The 13,513-nt window shown below is 32.5% G+C and overlaps 1 protein-coding gene and 1 non-coding gene across 2 annotated transcripts; one reads left to right on the top strand and one right to left on the bottom strand.

Moving 5' to 3' along the window:
- The first annotated feature begins 9,334 nt into the window (after positions 1-9,334).
- LOC139099704 (5S ribosomal RNA) lies at positions 9,335-9,453 on the top strand. Its single transcript, XR_011545349.1, has one exon. It is a non-coding gene; the product is annotated as a 5S ribosomal RNA (ribosomal RNA).
- Positions 9,454-11,670: 2,217 nt separating this feature from the next.
- LOC139099676 (ovarian-specific serine/threonine-protein kinase Lok-like) lies at positions 11,671-13,508 on the bottom strand. The gene is made up of 4 exons (XM_070652201.1): positions 13,384-13,508; positions 12,286-13,322; positions 11,864-12,175; positions 11,671-11,764 (listed from the first exon to the last, which is right to left on the bottom strand). The coding sequence occupies exons 1-3, from the start codon at positions 13,448-13,450 to the stop codon at positions 11,960-11,962; spliced, it is 1,320 nt and encodes a 439-aa protein (XP_070508302.1). The 5' UTR covers positions 13,451-13,508; the 3' UTR covers positions 11,671-11,764; positions 11,864-11,959.
- Between the last annotated feature and the right edge of the window lie 5 nt (positions 13,509-13,513).

Here is a 13,513-nt window from a genome sequence, read left to right on the forward strand (position 1 = left end):
GTGGCTTGCTTCGTCACTCGGGATGCTCCATGCAGAAAAAACGATTTTTTTTCCACTAACGGTTTTGTTATCAAAGCCAAGTGAATTCTCAGATTCCCAAAGCAGTCATAAATTTTTAAAATGCACAGACGAAAGTTTCCGCTTTTTTCCTTAATACCTCGACTATTCATTATGACTCTTTGTGAAACGAAATATGAAAAGAATTCCTTGAATAACTTCTGAGTTCGGTACGTAGCATGAAAATGTTTATGCATTCAAGTGTTCCAAAAGTCTATACTATGTGATGATTTAATGGATGCATAAAAGATCAATATTGATCCAAGCTTATTCAAGCACATGGAAAATTTATGTCAAGTATCAAGTTCGTTATTAATCCATTTTTACTTTTGATAGCTTCTTTGTATGATTTAGTTTCGAATATAGCTGGTTGTAAATCAGCTATTCCTTGTCTGCTTTTTTAAAAGTACTTATCCCGGCACAACTTAGGTCGCCAACTGTGTTTTAAGTGAAAACAGGAAGTTTCCCAGGACACTTGACGTTTAGTCAGCCACCTACTCAGATCCGACAGCTTTCTCTAACTTACGAATCCAATTTCATAGTGTTGAAGACTTCGTGGAATTTTCATACAGCATGACACATGATATGAAAGGTATAAACTAAGTTGTATGATTCAGTTCATCTAATTTTCTTAGAACTAATATGAGTGAAAATCTAATCATCTTCAATTTCAGCCTTATCATTTGCTTCAAAGAGAACATTCGACTCGAGAATAAGCAAAAGAGTGCAATTTCATTTTCCTAAGGATTAATCCTGGTATTAATGTTTTAATCTTGAGATAATGTGGAATATGGAATTGAAATGGGACAGAAAGAATTTGAACAATTCTGTATTTAAATCTTGCTGATTTTAATCCTTGGATTTAGCTTACATTTCATTTCATAAAAGGAACGTTTGGAACAAATTGACATTACTGTGTTGACAAAAGCATGACACATTTTTTTGATGTCTTGCCTACTTACTTACTCACTGATCTTACAGATCACCTGGGATACATCATGCATGGAATCTTTCAGTTGAATTCTAAAACTGGCTATATCGTTGACTGTCCTTAGCCAATTACCAGGACAGAAGCTGATTCTTATGTTGAGCTAGGTCTGGGATATAAATGCGCTGAAGTTGCTCGATAGAGTCGAGTACTTTGGTATTTTTTAATACAAATAACTCCCATATCAATTAACATTAAAAGATCATGTCAACAAAAAATTTGCAATTCAAATTTCCCCAAAACAACATCTCAATGGATAGCCAAAAATTAGTCAAAATATTGAATAATCATACAAAAATAATAAAAATCAACATTCAAGCATAAAATCATAAATCATTCATTCAATTTGCTGTTGTCACCGAGATATCAATAATTTCATATCCGTTCGAGTGAACCACATAATGTCTGAACATGTTATTGAATGGAAGTTGTAATTTTTGTAATCGATTAAAAAATATTTTTTTTTTTTGATTCATTCTATTTGGATCTTGATTTGACACATTTTACAGCCGATCAACACATAAATTCCATTAGGGGTCATTCGAAAATGACTTACAGCTTTTAGTGGGAGGATTCTTGGACTTGTGGAACATTTGGTGCATACAATGTTGTGATTAATGCAAAGCTTAACAACACAGTGTGGGAAATATAATCATCTTGATGAGAAAATGGGCTGAAATCATCTGCAACGTAGACACCCACGTTATGCTGCTTGGTGATTACATTGTACAACTCAGGATAAGTCCTCGATACTTATTAGATCTGCCCCCACCAGAAGACTGGATCTGTAATGTGATCTCATGCTTTTGAACGAACGTCAAGACACCATCCAAATTCTATGGATTCGTTCACTTACTTTAGTAACGTTTTTAACGGATTATTAAAATTGTAACAAATCAGCGACGTTGCAGGCTTCATCTTCCTATTCTATCGTTTGTCGTTGCACAGTAACTTGGAGACACTACACTAAATACCTCGGAAGACATTCAGTATAGAAATGGCAAAAAAAATCCGGCGCCAGGATGGCGTGGGTCTGGCCTTGGGTAATATTCGGTTAAAAACTGGACTCAGACAATGCTCATGCCGCCCTAGGGCAGCATCTCTCTATTTTTATGTGCATTCCTTCCGAGTATATTGTGCACTTAGGAATTAAGTATGAATCTTTGCAATGATCAAAGCTTTGACAGAAGTAGACTATAAGAGAGTCCCAAATGTAAAAAACGTAACTTATGAACGACCCTCCACAAAAATAATAAAATAAATGTTTGTTATTGAAGAAATAGCCAAAAATAAAGCTCGCACATATGTGAATTTGTAGCATAAAAAAGTCAATAAGAAAACATATCATGGTACACAAGCAAAAAAAGACTGATTATAAGTAAGAAGAAGTGGCAATGTGGATGAATGAGAAGTTTCCAATAAAAACTGAATTTTCACATGACCATAATGTGAAATTTTCTCCTCACTTCTCCTTAACATTCTCACATCCAGCAAGGATTCTCAAACATTTTATTGAGCATGCGCAGTGGACGAAACTTCCAGCATCTTCTTGGTATGTATAGGAAGTGATGTACGACAAAAAGGAGGAATAAATGGAAATAAATTCAAGAACATTAAATCACAACATCATCACAGAATAGCACAAAACGAAACAGAATAAAATGCATGAGCACAGTGACTTATTAACTTATTAAATAAAATGATATTGTTGAACATAAATTTATTCAGCCATCTACCATAATCTATACGTAGCAAAAGAGTATTATGGTATGCGATTGAATAATGATTTATTTAAGTATGTATCATATCTGATTGCATGTTCTGTTATCATGGAATATATTCGACTGGATTAGAGATATGAGCTGTATACAGATTAAAAGTTTATTTAATAACGCATTTAATTTAGTGGATGTTCGTGCTACTAATTTTTGGCAGGAATCATTACGAAGTTGTCACTTAATTACATACACATCGGGTTGTGGACTTGATATGTTCATTAACAGAGTTAGAGATATGCCTTGTCAGGAACGCAGTCAAGGAAGCTTCTAGTGGTCGTCCACACACTCTCGCAATGAAATAACGTCTTCAATTAACTTCTAACTCTGAATCTGAGTTTTGTGAATGGCACAAATTGATGCACATCAGGGGTATGTTTTTAATTCTAAGGATTGCAAAATTTAGGGAGAGGCTGTTTGGGATTCTCACGAGAAACCCTAGAGTATTGAAGATTTTTTTCTTAAAAAAGGAATGGGTCCATTTGTTACCCAAAAACTCCTGACACAACTTCACTGCTATATCTTACAATAACAGGTATAGCTTAATCTACTTAACCTGCTCACCTGTCGATCTTCCATTATTTTTGATAGCCATAATTCGAAAAGGATAACTAACAACTATTATCTGGATTGATTTTTAAGAACAACACTATCCATATCATGCAATGATGATGATGATGATGATGATGAAGAAGACTAGACTTGCTCCTATGTTGATGTCAATCATAGTGCATGCAACGAACTAATCAGTTGTTTACAGTTTAGATTATCACCGAAAAACAGATCATCGTAGTCTTTATCGTACATCATTAATACGTCTAGACTAGTTTATGGCAAGTTAATGTCCAGCTGATGTCTATTTTTAACGTATTTTTGTCTACTCAGTATGGTCAACCTTTTGCTTTTTGACTTTAGAGTTTCAGATGATAAAGTTGAGCATTTTTCAGTAAGAAATTTGAGAATTTTAGAAAAATGACCAATTTCACTGTACACCTGAACATTGTCTATGATACACAAGTGTATTATGGCAGTTCATTCATCCTTGATTCTTGTAAAAGCATAGCCAGAACTTTTTGGTAAAGATCCAAATTTTGAAAAAATTTCATAAATTTTAAAAGAAAATTTCAATCTAAAATTGTGATGTTTAGAGAGCCTTAATCTCTATGTGATGCTTTTATAGATTTATTAAGTACGACTTTAGGCAATTCCAATATAAATTTCGACTAAGTAGCTTTTTGTACAAATCAGCATTAGCAAGTCTAGTTAATGTACAGATCAGTTGACTTCTAAAACTGGCTCTATCACTAACTGCCCTTTGCCAATTGGCAAAATTAAGTGCTACACTTACTCTATCAACAGCCACTTTCCAAAATTTCTTTGGTTGACCACGTTTTATAACTTTGTCGATTGCACTTGAATTCTTAACGTCGCTCATGTGAACCAAGCTCCAAAACAATTAAACCCGATCGGCACAGATTGAAATGTTGCCACCACGGCGACGAGTCGGTCGTATACTTAAAGCCAAGTGGCTGCCACTTGGCAATTTCGGTTGTTTTCGCGAAGTGGCAGCCACTTGGCTTTAAGTATACGACCGGAGTATACGACCGGTGGCAACATTTCAATTTTTGCCGATCGGGAAATATCCTCCCACTACCTAATTAGCATGAATATAAAAAAAACACTTTAATTAACTTTCCGTAAAATTCCTTACTTATCAAGTCAAGCGCTTATCAAATTTCATGCCTTAATCTCCTATACTGACTGAGGATCAAATGATGTTGAAGCTTTGTAATTTATATCAACTCATTTTCAAATACTTCCAACAAGAATTCTTTAACTTTTTCGAAAAATTTACGCTTTTTGATATTTCAACGCCTACTAAAAAATATTTTTCTTCCAAAAGCATCTTAAAAAGCTTTTCACAACCTTTCAAGGAACTTTACAGAAGAACTTAAATATACTTAAATATTTAGACACGCATTAAAGCATTAAATTTCACTATGTGACAGGCATAGCTGGCGTTGAATGGAAGGTATGGATATATTGGACGTGAATTAGACACGCGTTACACCATAAAGTTTTCTCGTAGCCCAAAGACAACAAATGAAAACTTCCGACACTATAAATTTCACGTTGTAGACGTGTACTCATATAATACAGCATCAGATGTACCTTCATAGCATATATACACATGTACAAAATATATGTTATCATTGCGCCTGTAGATTTACGTCTATTAATGTTTACTATTAGTAGGATATTGAAGAATTTTAAGATTTGAAATGAACTGGCTTTGAATCTTTATTTAAAGCTTGAGTTGCCCATGCATGATGATTTTAAAGTTGTTTACAGTGACCATTGAATTTTGGTTTATGACATTATTTATGTTGGATATGTGCTGTGATCCAAAATAACGTGATATAATAGACACTGGATAATAGAACAGTGATGGACAAACTGTGTGCCTTCAAAAATGCTTGAAAATGCCAAGAATCGTATGCCATGTGCGATTTCTTTCGAGTTTTACCATCTGAGTGTACCGTGATGGAATTAAATTCCCCACCATTGGGATAGGGAAGAAGATTTAAGTGTACTTATGCCACGCTTCATAGGAAACCGGGAGCTCAGTACGTGGGTTCGAGTTCCACTCGGGATATGTTGTTGAAAAGTGTGGAACCTCAGAAGTAGTAAGCTCCCGAACAAACTGCAGAGATGCTTACTAACTTACTTAATTACCCCTTTGGCTGAGCGCATGTATGCCAATTGTCACGTAGAGATAACGTCTAAAGACCGACTATATCTTCGAGAACGTCAGTTCGGAATGTTAAGGACTTTAACATACTTTTTCTACACATTCAATTTAGGAATTCTTTGCAAAACTGCTTATCTAAGTTTATAAGAATTCCAGACAGTATCTGTTCATTTGAATCTGAATTTCATCAGCATGTATCCATTTGGTCATCGAGTGCTCTCGTCGTAGAAATAAGAAGCTGATCTTAAATGCACTCTTGTCTCAACATTTCCCAACTCTGATCAAAATAAAATGTATTATGCAATGCATACATCACAAGAAAGAAATTCTTGCTAATATCCATCATACAGCATCAATTCATCATCATATTTCAGCATACATGGATGTAACTTTATGAATATGAGAAGAATTCATGATAAGGTAATGTCAAGAATTTATTTTATTGCATTTTTCTTCTTATCGAACCACAAATAAGACCAATATAGCATGAAACACTTGTCGTTTATGTCATACTTAACCTTCCTGAAAATATTTTAATCAAACGTCTATGGATGGAACATTGAAAAATGGAACAAATGTCTATTGAGTTTCAGGTTTTCATTTCGTACTTCATACTTTATTCGTCATTGATGATGCATGCTCTACATGACACATAATTTTTGTGTAGATTGCTGTGTACGAGAATTATGCCATTGGAGATTATTAAAGCTGAATATGCTTGTTATGGACCATTGTTTTTCCTACATTTATGACATAAAATATATTGATCATATTTTGGAAATTACATGACGAATACATGCTTGAATTACTGCTTAACAGAAGTATTGGATATATTTACATTCATTTGATATTGCATGAGATGTATCCAATTCAATTGTATTGCTTATATGGCAATTTTCATTATACATTTAATTGCAAATGAGTTCAAAGTAAGTTGAAGGACTTAATATGCATGCCCGAGTGACACATGAAGAAGACTCCGAGTGCTATAATTTTTTATTAATATCAATAGGAAGTCGCATCAGTTTGGCATCCATAGACAAATTTGGCAAAAGCTCCTGGTGGAGCCTTTTTCATTTGTGTCGCTCGGGGTGATACTTAATGCAATGACTGTGGAGTTTCTGGTTCAAGTATTTTAAAGTTATATGCATTCTTACTTTGTTGGCCATATGGACGAGTTGTGATCCAAGACCTCCCCCAGATGACGCGGAAAGCTGACTTCCATCTGCCAATTACAAGTGTAACACTGCCTTTATCAGCAGCCCCCTTCTAGGAGTTGTTTGGTAGTACAGATGACTTTTTATTAACTGCTAAGTCAGATTTAAAGGAGCTTCCTCAGGACTTCTTGTAACATGTCCATAACATCAAAGCCTGTTCGCTCTGAGTCATCTTAAGATATCAGCTTTTTTATTAAAGCTGAAACAGTTCTTCGTTACTTCTGCACTTATACTGATCTTCTTCTATTTTGACTCTGAGGATCCTCTTGGGATCTTCCTCTCAAAAACACAAATAGTATGTTCGTGTAGCAGTCATATTCCATGACTCTGAATCTTATAGCACAATTGGGCGGATACGTATTAGGCAAGCAAAGAGACCGCATTTAGGTACCAAAGTGGTCTTTCTGTATCATGAAAGCATGTTCTTTGCCTATTAGTGATACATGGTTAATTTGGCATGTGCCTTGAGGTTCTGTCTAATAATAGAAGAATCCACACCAACAATAACTATTTAATTTGTTAGAAAATTCAATGAAATAGATCCGAAATCCAAAATCAAGTCCAATAACAATGAAAACACCCTTCCTGCATCATTAAATTTACAAAATATTCACAGATTTCCAGTAATCACCAAATGTGTCAGATCATCAGTATCGAAAGTTTCAAGGTTGAATGACAATTTTCAGTATCAAACATCAACTCATCACGTATCCAATGACGTGTGAAGTTTATACAGCTCACCATGAATGTTTAATTTCCCAATAATAAAATGTTGTACTTTAATGTATGTTTGTTGCATAGCTATCAAAAACCACTTTTTATTGATGCAGAAAATATGGGAAGGAAGAAACATCAACAGCGGGTAGGAGAAGATAAAATTACCCAAAGAGCTTTATGCTGAATATATATTTGGATGGTTTTGATTGTAGACGAAAAAGTTTTGCATAAAATTGATAAATAATGAATATTTTATTGAAAACTTCAGTTCCTGTATAACTCTCTTTGGAAGGATTGTTATTAAACTGTATAGTTTGGTTTCATAAATAATTTGCTCAGTGGTGTTAACTGAAAATCTGCACAAAAACTTTAGTTTAAATGAATGAGCATAAACAACTTTAGGAATCTCCGCAAAAATTTAAAATTTATTGAAAAATGGACTGAAAAGGAACATTCAAAACTTTTCCTTCCTCTTTTTCTCGCACTTAAATGCTGATGGGATATGAATGGAATGATGTAAAAAAGCAAAGGAGGCAGAGGCAGACTAAAGGATCATTCGGTTATGATATCTAAGATACACTGAACTGGTTTTGGAGTGTTGGACTAACTTTCCAAAGAATTGGAATTAGATTGAGTCGGATACATCCGAATAGCACAAATCGTTCAAAGCTCCACAGACAAGACAGACGTGATTTCTAAGCACCAGAGCTTGAAGTCAACTATAGTTACCTTCGGTTCGAATTAACTATTAAAATTTGCGTTGAATTTTTTTCTGCTAGCACTTGTGAAGTATAACATTTCATATAAATTTCAATAAGTTCCTAATAAATTGTGTCGAACTCGATGTGGCTACGACCTTTGCTAAGAACCAAATATCTAAAGAAAGACGTCATTTATGAACGACTCCCAGCACATAAAAGAAAAACAGAAAATTCCATTTGTTCGGGACATTTCCTCTCTTCAATATTCAAGAAAATTCTTCTTAAATTACATTGAAAAAGCATTACTAACAGGATCTTATGACCTGAAGATGTTTTTGCAACTTCCAGCTGATAAAAGCTTATTTTCATAAGAAATTGCAAAACTCAATGTAGTTGAATGAAATGTGTTGAAAATGAAGTTAGCTTTTGGAAAGAATACTCAGTTTTCTTAAGAAGAATTCAGCATTTAACTAGATTAATGTGAGTATGTGACGAAGGATATGCTTCATAGTGATGCTTTAGTGACTTTTGTTTATTTGACAAGTTAAACAATTTTTAACGGACTTTTAAAATTTAAAATGTTTATCGGTTTTTAAAAAGCAAATTTTACCGGTTTTTAAAAATTCAAATTTTATCGGTTTTTAAAAATTCAAATTTTTAACGGTTTTACTATTCAATTTTTAAATTCAAGAAGCAAAAAATCTTGAATTCACAGAAAGATCCAATTCAATAACTAAGTCAAAAAATCAAATTTAAAGTTTATTTTTCAAGAAAAAATGTACAAAAATCTAATTTTGTTCATCACTTGACAGTTAAAACTTTTTTCAGTAACTTTTTATAACATTGCAAACAGACAACGGCAAATTCTTCTTCATGAAAAAGCTCATGAATGTGTGTCACTTATGTGTGGTGGCAACAGAGTTAAAATTAAATCCATTTCTTCATTTATGCAATGTTGTTTCAGCTTATGACAGCATGTTGTGGCTTCAAGTAAGTTTACAAAGTTTTACATGTTAATATATGTCGCTGATAAAGCTTATTAAAGAATGTCGTTGTGGGGAAACTTGTTTTATATTAAATATTGATCGTAACCGATTTAATAATTGGAACTAGCCACAACAGTCTCCGTCAACGACCATATCACGTTGAAAACACCGGTTCTCGTCCGATCACCGAAGTTAAGCAACGTCGAGCGTAGTTAGTACTTAGATGGGTGACCGCTTGGGAACGCTATGTGCTGTTGACTTTTTGTCACTTTTTTTAAAATTTAAATATTAAAAATCCGTTAAATTTCATCAAATATATTTTTGTTTAGTGAACTGTAAATCAAATTGAACAGCTGAAAGTTTCCTAATGGAAATCCATTATTCACTGAAGTTTAAAACAGCATTTAAAATTCAATAAAAATAGCTCCGAGAATGCATAATTCTCAATTTAGGATATAATGAAGCTAGTAAACACAAATATAAATCTAAATTTCTCATTTCTAACTTTTCAGCAGTTTAAAATCAAATAAAAATAAATCAGATGCTATGATCTCTGAAATAGCAATGTAAAACAGATGGGAATGCTTAATTCATATATGCAATGGAAATAACTTTGACTTTTCTTATCTTAATATTGCTGAAAATATGCAAATCGTTTAAATTCTTTAGCTTTATCATGACTTTGCTACATTTTGCATGTATGTTCCATGTACATATACATTTATTCATGATTCAATTTCCGCTCTAAAAAGAGAAAAATTTTCCTTCTTTATGCATTAAGATATAATGCAATATTATGTGTAATATGCTCCAGATTTTGTTTCTGCTTTTTTCAATTTCTCATAGACGAAAGGGATAAGACTCCAATGCCGGTTCCTCTGTAAGTCAGCCTGCAACTTCCACTGCTTAATTACTTCTAAAGATTAATTCAGTCTCTATTTCCAAAACATAAACATTTGACTGAATTCAAATTTTTTTCGTCCGTTAGATTTTCAAATTCAATTTCCGTTAATTCAGCATGCATGGAAATGAACGAAACGAGCTTCCACTACCTCTATATAAACTTCCCTATTTCTATCATATAAAGCTTCATTTTGAAACTTTTACTCTATGAAATCTATTCTTTTGGAGGAAAATTGCAATATGATATGATTCAGGTAAGTACAAAAAAAAAATCCTTCCACTTCCCAAATGCATCTCCATGAATTTTTTTGAATTAATCATCAACATTTCCGATGTATATCGTTTCCCTCGAGGATAAACAGGTATATGTAGTATAAAGCTGAAAATCACCTGGCAACAATCTCTCATAATGAGTATGTCCGTTAAAATAATTTCGATAATAAATTACCATGGTCATAATCACTGTATATAAATCCCACAGAGAGTATTGTATTTAATTTATGATTGTTTTATTTCATCAAATTGGAACTAAAGATTTTGATTCATATTGTTATTCTCAATTATTAGTTATGAATATTAAGTTAAACGAGAACCTTACACATGTTTTAAAAACTGTTGTAGGGATTTAAGTGTAATTTGTAAGGTTTGTAAATTCAAAATTTTTATAACCGTTATTTTTGCACTACATTAATTTGGTTTTAAGCTTTTGTCAGTTCCATTTCATCTAATTTGACGAGAAATCAATCTCTAGTTTCACAACATATGCATGAAAATTAAGCTTTTTTATTTGAAAGCTTTGTCATTAGATTTATTATAGCCGTTGATAAAATATTCATGGACATACAGTATTATTTTTGGGGTAGGAACTATCAAATGGAAAATTAATCAATCTACAATATTAGAATAGACATAAATAAACACAAAATTGTGGTAAAACTTGATGATAATTGAATTTTGCTTGCTGATTCCAAATTTTCAAAAGTTTTGGTCTTATCCAGTCTTTTGAATTTACAAGGAGTTGTCATAGCTGCATTGATGACATTTTTAAAGATGTGGAGATAATAATAAGCAACCTTATCGCCCATTTCAATATAAATTGGCTCATTGTAACAATCAACAATTTTCTGTGCCTCTACACAGGCTGTCGTGTTATCCTTCTCATACCAATCCAATTGTCCCTTACAATCTTCAAGTTCCTCATGAATTTTAACAAATTCGTCTTGTAATGGCATGAATAGTCGTCGATAATGTTCATTCTCTTCACATAATAAATGATGAAATTTGTTCAATGACCGAAATAAACGAGTATAGACATTATCAGTACCAAAATCATTATTGTAATTTCGTTTGAATATATTTAATGTTTTGTTGATCTCCTTGCATTCAAAATTGTCATCTTCAAAGCTTTTGAGTGTGACTGTGAATAAATTTTCCTTTTCATTTATTTGATTCCTTTTCTCCTCGGCTTGTATTGAATCTAATCCATCGATTGTTGATTTATTTGTGGCTTCTACATACTTGGTAGACCTTTTGAATCGGAAATCTTCTAAAGCTTTCTCAATGTCTTCACGTGACACGATGTACCAAATTGCTGCTGCTAATAATATCGACAGGATTAAAATAATTATGCAAGCGATTCCTGATGCTCTCATTTTTATCTCTCTTATGCTGATTTTTAATTATTTTTATTTAATTAAATTTAAATTTTTCAATGAAAACTTGATTATAATTAATATTTATGTCCATTTTGAAAGAATGAATACTTACAGAAAAAAAAGTTAAATATTCCTAAGCTTAAGGCTAAGAATAATAACAAATCAATGGTTCTAATAACTAATTACATACGTTTGTCGGATATTAATTTTAAGTCAACATGGAAATTTTAGGCTTTTTAGCCACAAAATTTTGAATACATTTAACATTTTTCAACAATGTTACATCTAATGATCGTTTCCTAACATTATGAAGTTTTACATGATTTTTGACCCATGGATGTTTCTCTATCTCATGAATGTCGTATCTGCACAAAGGATTTACGTTCATCATGCAGCATATCAAATGTTTGCACTCATACGATATCTGTTGAAAGAATTACATAATTTTTAAATATTTTTTGAGCGTTATTTTTCAATTAAATATTTTTTCTTGACTTAATGGATCCTCAAATAAATGAACTTAAACAAACTTACATCATTCCAAATTTCATCACATCGAAAACGTATAATTCCACCCTTAATTTGTTCTTCAACAGTTCCATAACTCTCAAAAGATTTATGAAATGGAAATTTCCCGCTGATCATACAGAAGAGAACGACCCCAAAGCTCCAAATATCAGCCTTTGTTCCTTTATAAACTTGATTTTTATAGAACATTTCTGGAGGTGAGTAAAGAAGAGTTCCACAAGTTTGTGTCAAATCTTTGTCATAAGCACTTAATCCAAAATCACCAATTTTACAGATATAATTGTCATTTTCTTTATGGACGAAAATATTATCACACTTGATATCTCGATGACAAATATTCAATTGATGTAGATACTTTAGTCCTTGAGTAACTTGATAAAAGCAAACTCGAGCTTCATTTTCTTCCAATCGGACGTTAGTCTTTGAAGTGATTAAGTTTAATATATCTCGAAAATTCATATATTCTGTGAATAAAAACGTCTCTCGGAGCTCGTCATGAACATGAAGAAGCTTTACTATGTTCGGATGATTCAAATTGTTCATGATTTTTGCCTCAAATGCTAAATCATTTGGTGGATCTTCCTCAAATTTCTTTACTCTTTTTAATGCAAGTCGCTCAAGTGTTCTTACGTTGTGAACAAAATAAGCACGTCCATTTGGACCGTCACCGAGTAGTTTTTCAACAAAATAGTCTTTCATTAGGTTCTGTGGAAATTTTGTCTTAATTAATGTTCTTAAATCGTGAAATTCGATGAAATTGTTTATATTCTTAACAATTTTGATCCTGTCCTTATTCTGCAGTATTATGCGTTGTCCTTTTCGCAGCAACTTATCATTTATCAAAAATAAATTATCGTGGAAACTGCGAAACACGAATGGCTTAACTGTATATGGACTATCGTCATGTTGTTTTTCTATTTTACAAACAATTCCATTCTCTTTATTTCCTCCAACGTCTATTGGAATAATTGTGATCAATTCCTCACTATTTACATCATTCTTTTTCTTAAGCATCACAAAATCTACATTATTATTAAATATCTCTGAAAAATTAATATTTTTATTAAGAAAATTAATTTATTACTGAAATATTATGCTGTTTACCATAATTCATCTCCTTTGAGTGACTTACGAGTCTTGCAATAGGTTTAATTGTCTTTTTTGCACCCATTTTGACATTATATGTATCAAAACTCCAATTTTAATAATCATTTAATCAACAAAGTGAAATTTT

Source organism: Chironomus tepperi, unplaced genomic scaffold (assembly GCF_022539635.2).
Source record: "Chironomus tepperi strain 1889 unplaced genomic scaffold, CSIRO-AGI_Ctep_v1 contig_479, whole genome shotgun sequence".
Taxonomy (NCBI): domain Eukaryota; kingdom Metazoa; phylum Arthropoda; class Insecta; order Diptera; family Chironomidae; genus Chironomus; species Chironomus tepperi.

Coding starts and splice junctions, on each gene's coding strand:
- LOC139099676 (XM_070652201.1), bottom strand. CDS start 13,450: ATGGGTGCAAAAAAGACAATTAAACCTATTGCAAGACTCGTAAGTCAC. Junction 13,323..13,383: donor CTCAAAGGAGATGAATTATG/GTAAACAGCATA, acceptor TTAATTTTTCAG/AGATATTTAATAATAATGTA. Junction 12,176..12,285: donor GTGATGAAATTTGGAATGAT/GTAAGTTTGTTT, acceptor TTCTTTCAACAG/ATATCGTATGAGTGCAAACA.